Genomic DNA, 6,631 nt, shown 5'->3' on the forward strand with positions numbered 1-6,631 from the left:
GTTCCACTTGAAGAGACAGCAAACCTCAACGGCCTTGATGGTGGCACAGATTATAATCACAGACTCACTGATTTTCTTTCAGATTCAGCTGGAGCATCACCGTGTTGTCACATCCCCCGACTGACTGATATGCTGCTAAATCTACTGTAACTGTATCCTGCAAATAATCACATGAACAAAGAGAACTCGAATCAATGCATTTGTGCTGTTGCTGTGCTTCAGGGCCAGTCTGGAAAACATCAGATGTAAATGTGCTCAAGTGATCGTTACCTGTCGTCTGAATGTACTGAATGGCAACAAAGCACCCAGTTGTTCAAAGGCTATCAGCAAGGGTTTTTTAAATGTAAAACATGGCTCTAAGCTGCACTTGTGTACTTGGCACTTGAGAAAAACACATTTGTACCATCACAATAGGTGTTTGGGAGTTGGCTCCTTTTCAAACACATGAAAGGACACTGGAGTACGAATTGGGTGCCACCCATCAGCTCAGGCATGATGTGAAATATATTGAGATCAAATTTTAAAAAATTAGATTAACGCATGTTGAGGGTTTAATAACAACATCATTATCAGTTCCATCAAAAACCGTCAATTATTATTGAAGAAGTTAGACATGATGCATCTTTCTTCTCATTATCTTTGTTCATATCTGCATCCAAAATCATCCTGTCAGAGAAATGAAAACAAGAAATAAAAAAAAAAAATTCTTATTACCTCAAACACACAGCTAGCTATCACAAAAAAAAGCTTGTGCCTCCTTTAACATATGGAACTAGTAAAAACTATTTCAAACAATATATAAGAAACCCATCAAGCCTGTAATCAGACTGAACTTTGAATAATACTTCAGATGATGCCTTAATTCAACAATAAATTCAACAAGGGAAAACATATAACAGTAACAACAATAACAGCACAATAAAAGCCACCAAGGGACTCAATAGAAAAGGTAAAATTAGCATCTCCCAAGCTGATTGGCAACCATCACAAAATCCAGTTTGAAAGAAATACTCCTGCCACTCTGTTTGAAATAAGAGCTAATAATTGAACAGTTATTATCAGCTGCCACTGATGTATGTATTATGTATTAAGGCACACCTGCGAGGGTCTGTCATCAGGTGGCACTCCCTGTTTGTGATTCAGTGGGGAGGACGAGTCGGGGCGAGCTGGATTCAGACCAGATAGGAGCACCGTGGCTGCCTCATCATTCCCAGAACCAAAGCTTTTTTCACACATGCAACAGTACTCCACAAGACTCGTAAACAGGTACTGATGTGCAGAATTGGCAGACTTCCCCTTTAAATGGAAATTTTCTGTTCATTAATTCTCTTATTATTTTCTTCATCAGCAGTCACAAGTGCCACAGCTACTCCTGTCGGGGTCCCCAGGATAAAAAAAATACTGCAGCTCAATCAAACAAATCAATCAAAATAAAACAAAAAATATCTCATATATATGCACATAAATAGATTAACAGATGCATTAACAAGGTACAATACGAGTCTATAACATAATCAGCAGTGCTGCAGCATATGCATTGCAAACAAATACATGAATTCCCATTCTGTTCTTGTCACAATACATAATAAACACTGTGTCCATTAGAGCAGCCTTGAAGCCTATAAAACTCTGCTATAACACTTTCTTTTAAGCAGCCTTATTCAGGGATTTACTGATAAAGGATACATGCAATGATGCCACTGAATGGACATCCTATGTAGACCATGTATATTATGTTTTGTCCTTGTAGTGTTAGTTCTGGGTTGTGGAAGAGCCTCCGTATCCACTGTCTAGCTGTGTGATAAGCCTTCACCTTCAACCAGGACAAACTAGGATGAATTCAACTTCCTGTCTGGATGAGCAGTTCAGGATGTGTGGTTTGATTCTCGAACTGTTCTGTATGACAGAAACACAACAAATCATACAACAGAGTAACTAACTTTACTGTCCCTGATGGACACACAGACATGAAGTCTTTCAGCTGAGCTTCTGTGGGAACGCCGGCTGGTTCACCCCTGAGGCCAGAGAAGAGAGAACATCTGTTCTGAGCAGCAGACTTTTCATGTCTTCACGTTCTCTGTGTGTCATGAGGTCACTCCAACCATGCTGTAACACAAATTGTCTGCAGTCAGACAAACTGCTTTCCACAGAAGAGCAACTTCAACAGTGTGTAATCAGCTGTTTTCACTCTTAGGGCCTCCTGCACTGTGTGTGCGTCAGGTGGATGGTTCATTTTGTCATCATTTGTGTGTGTGTGTGTGTGTGAGAGAGAGAGAGAGAGAAAGAGAGAGAGAGAAATAGAGACAGAAAACACAATCCAGGTCACTAATGTGAATTATTGAATATTGATCTTCTTTATGACATTGAGGTTGTCAAACATCATGTGTACCCTCATCCTCATCAGCGCTCAGATTACTTTCACGTGTGTCTTTGCTATTTGCTTTTTGTTTTTACTGCTGCCCTGCCCTCGTGACCTCCAGTCTACGTGGCGTCGGCGTCAACAAGCTCGCTAACGACGTGTGAACTTTTGGGCATGCCGTGACAATGGCGCCTTTAGACAGGTGCATATACCCCCATCACCCACCACCACTCACCCTGCCACCATGGAGCTTTTAGCCCTTTGCAATGCTAAACTGGAGTTGAAAACTGCGACATTCCTGTCTGATGGCCTGGCACTTGATTTTCGGACTCATGGGGTCCGATAGATGCACCTACAGAAGCAAAAAAAAAGTTTAAAATTAAGAACTTATAAATAAATAAAGGTGGTCTTTCCAAAATAAGACAAAAGAATTGGGGTCAATATTCACTGTAAAATTGTATGATAATAATTTAATCAACATTCACAGTAATGAGTTTTCCTGGTACTATTTTCTAACAGATCTTAGTCATCTCTGCTTCTCAATTATCAAGATAACAAGGGCACAAATTTGAGTTTGGAGAGCGGAGCTGCTGTCGATTGCGCACACACTTTGACGCGCACGTAAGCATGCGGGGAAAAGAAACGGATCAAACATTTAAGCCCATTTCCTCTCGGGGCACTGTCCTGGGTAGCTGCATTTCATGGCACCTAAAGGCACAAGGTTTAACAGGACCCTGCCTGGGTTTACGTCATCATATTGTTCCTGTCAGATCGGCTAATTTGACCTCAGATCGTGCTGTGAGTAAGGGAACTATGTCTCTTTGACTAAATGGACTTATTTCCCGCAGAGAGACACAGAAAGAGATATGCGGTCAGGATGAACTGAGTGCCTTGTGTTTTGTGTTGACAGGAGCAAAGAGAACAGAGCGTTTGTCTCTTGCAACTTCTCAAAACGCCTCTCCCTCACCAGGGTGCGTAAAAACCCCGAGGCACAGGGACACAAAAGAGCCTGCAGAAAATGTCCCTACGTTGGCACGGAAAGGATTTAAATGACCTTAAACAATTGCAAGATAGAAGATACACTTAATAGTATTAGAGAGCAGCCCAAATTAATTACAAATACAGTAGGCCATCCTTTAACCAACCTGCTCACACAGACAGATCATTTATGAATCAGATCATTTACGAGCCGACAGAGGACGCTCCAGCTTCAATTTGCCACCACGCATTTAGTGAAGGAATGCACAGTGAGTAATGCACAAGGTGTTAGAAAGCTCTTCGTACAATTCCTGATCGATTCCACATTTTTTTTGGCGTGTCTGCCACTTTTTCTTGAGCACATTTAACAGCTTGCAAGGACAAAAAACAACAACAACAAAAAAAACATTTTAGACGGATCTCATTTTTTGAAAGGTCTTTTTTTCTTTGAGTCATCAACTCACATTTAAAGACAATACGAGCATGCATGCGCGTGAAGAGTGAGCCATTAGAGCCGTGAAATGAGCACTTCGTTTTGCGCTTTGGCGCAGCTTTTGGCACATTGGGCACCTGTGGTGAGTTGGGCTGGTGGCGCCCTGACACGCGGGGTGTGTCTTTGGGCGGAGATCTGCCCACCCACCCCGCTGCTTCTCCCCTCTAGTTACTATATGAGGAGGAAACTTTGCGATCCGTCAACAATATTGATCCTACCTCTGAAGTGGTCTTTTAGGTGTCGCAAGCGTTCTCCTCTGCAGCTCTCTAAAGACGAGATCCTTGTTTCCGAGCGTACTCCGTGGGAATTATTATTTTTTTTTATCGGAGAAGCCAGACCTCAAAATGCCTCGGTCATTCCTTGTCAAGAAATATTATTCCAACAAGAAGCCATACTACAAGGAGAACCAACTGGAGAGCCAAACTGGTAAGTTTTCTCCTCACTGATTGACTTAATTTGACGCATCTGTGATTATATTCGACATGCTGAGTAAATCACAGTGAAAGCTTATCAAGCATCAAACAAACCCATGTGGCAGTTAACATAGACATTTATCTGGCATGTAACTCCCTGGGCGCAAAATGCTCACAAAAGTGTTTTTTGGGTCACCTGGCAAATCTGCTAATGGGAAAGCTAGATGGATGAGGGTTAGTTTGAATGCAGGCTGTAAGAAGACACCAAGAATGAAAACAAGTTTAGCGCTTTATTAGATTATCTGTCCATCCACCTGACTTCCTTTCCTCTATGTCACCAGCCTTTGTCCCAGAAAGCTTTCCACGGGCTGAACTTCCAACTCAGAACAACAGCTCTGCCCTGACCTGCTACCCCACCAGCCCACTCTTCAGCAGCACGGACACCCTGCCTGCACCTCTGTCTCCGATCACCCCGGAGTCCCCTTCACCGCTAGGCCCTCTGGACCTCAGCAGCTCTCCCTCCAGCAGCAGCAGCAGCAGCAGCAGTGAGGAAGAAGAGGATGGTGGACGTACCTCAGATCCTCCGAGCCCAGATATCATCCAGCACATCTACCACTGTCTGCACTGCAGTAACAGTTACACCAGTCTCACGGCACTGTCCCACCACCAGGTCACCCACTATGCTCCCCTGCAGCAGACACCCTCTCTTCCCACTGAAGTGTCTGCACGCCCAGCCTTCCACTGCAAACACTGCCCCAAGGAGTACACCAGTCTGGGAGCGCTGAAGATGCACATTCGCTCACACACGCTGCCCTGCGTGTGCCCCACCTGCGGGAAGGCCTTCTCCAGACCATGGCTGCTCAGAGGACACATTCGCACACACACAGGTATGCACCAAAAGCAACCTTTCACATTAGTATGCAAGAGTGGTTGTATTGACTTCCAAGATCAGCTGGTTGCACCTTGTGCTCATTGATATTCATTGATGTCTCCTGACGTGTGAGCAAATGTTATTGCTTAGCATGGGACAATCTAATCTCAGCCCGATGGTTGCGCATGAAAAAAGGCGATCTGCATTAAGTATGTTAGGGTAGTGTTCCTGCCCTTTTGTTAGTTGCCTGTAGGCCATTTGACCAGAGGACAGACCTTTTGGCCTGCTAATGAAGTGTTTTCCTGATGCTAATTTTTTTTCATTTCTTCTTTTTCTTTTAACCAGGTGAGCGCCCCTTCTCCTGTCAACACTGTAACCGGGCCTTTGCTGATCGCTCCAACCTGCGCGCCCACCTGCAGACCCACTCTGAAGTGAAGAAGTATCAGTGCGGCTCCTGCGCGCGGACCTTCAGCCGCATGTCCCTGCTGCACAAACACAACGCCTCTGGCTGCTGCCCTGCCTCATAGACTCACATTCCCTGAGCTGCTCTTATGAGCCAGTTAAAGCTGCTGCACAATGACGTGATGGGATGGAAAACTGGACTGTTGCTTTTATAAAATAACTTCTTAGGTGCCTTTAATTTTTCAACTGTTTTGAGGTCATATTTGTATGTACAGCACATTTTTGCCGTGTCCTGTGTGTATGTGTGTGCATGATTTGGGGGCAGCTGGACATGCAGTTAATTCCCAGGAAACTCCATCGGTGCCGGCCGGTCCGGGACTCTGGCCATGTTGCAGCTGCTTGGGTGTGTTTGTGTGTATGTGGGGATGTCATTCCTCACCATACTATACATACATGGCGTGTGTGTATGAGCAAGTGTGTGTGTGTTGAGACAGCTGCCTGTGTATGGTGTGCTGTGGAGGCAGGGCGCTGAGAGACGGGTTAGCTGTGGCCTCGACAACAGGTGACCCTCTGCTCGCCCCTCCTCATGTCACACTCGATGCGTGTTATGAGACATGAAAGGACCACTTAATCCTGACCAAAATGGTACACAACTTGCCTTCACCAATATTGTCATTTTAGTCTAAATGACATTTATTTTGACACGAGTTTTGACCTACGGTTTTTATGAACCACTTTGAACCTTCACCACATTGAAAATGCCTTTCATATGGGGAGTACTGTTTTTCTGCCACGTGTAAATAAAAGCTTTTGTTTAAAAGACTGCTGTCGACCCGCTTTTGTGCTCTAACATTAATTAGTATTTCAACAGGCTTTGTATTAACTCACAACTCTAAATGAGTTCACTGGGACAGACATGACAGTTTCTGAATGGGAAGATAGAGCTGTGTGTGTGCGTGTGTGCTAGGAGAAGCAGGGACAGGTTTGTGTGATGATGAGTGAAAAGGGGAGCACCTGCACACACCTGCAAGGCTGTCCGTAAACGCACATGCTAAAGAGGTGATGGTGGGTCACAGAGTCACTGCAGGTGGGAGAAAGGGAGCAAAAAATGGTTT

General features: G+C 44.4%; 1 protein-coding gene across 1 annotated transcript; it reads left to right on the top strand.

The window, feature by feature from the left end:
• Positions 1-4,174: 4,174 nt before the first annotated feature.
• Positions 4,175-6,260, top strand: snai1b (snail family zinc finger 1b). Its single transcript, XM_070969040.1, has 3 exons — positions 4,175-4,256; positions 4,585-5,130; positions 5,460-6,260. The coding sequence occupies exons 1-3, from the start codon at positions 4,175-4,177 to the stop codon at positions 5,639-5,641; spliced, it is 810 nt and encodes a 269-aa protein (XP_070825141.1). The 3' UTR covers positions 5,642-6,260.
• The last annotated feature ends 371 nt before the right edge of the window (positions 6,261-6,631 follow it).

This window comes from Chaetodon trifascialis, chromosome 8 (genome assembly GCF_039877785.1).
Source record: "Chaetodon trifascialis isolate fChaTrf1 chromosome 8, fChaTrf1.hap1, whole genome shotgun sequence".
In the NCBI taxonomy this organism is placed as follows: domain Eukaryota; kingdom Metazoa; phylum Chordata; class Actinopteri; order Chaetodontiformes; family Chaetodontidae; genus Chaetodon; species Chaetodon trifascialis.

Coding starts and splice junctions, on each gene's coding strand:
- snai1b (XM_070969040.1), top strand. CDS start 4,175: ATGCCTCGGTCATTCCTTGTCAAGAAATATTATTCCAACAAGAAGCCA. Junction 4,257..4,584: donor CCAACTGGAGAGCCAAACTG/GTAAGTTTTCTC, acceptor CTATGTCACCAG/CCTTTGTCCCAGAAAGCTTT. Junction 5,131..5,459: donor ACACATTCGCACACACACAG/GTATGCACCAAA, acceptor TCTTTTAACCAG/GTGAGCGCCCCTTCTCCTGT.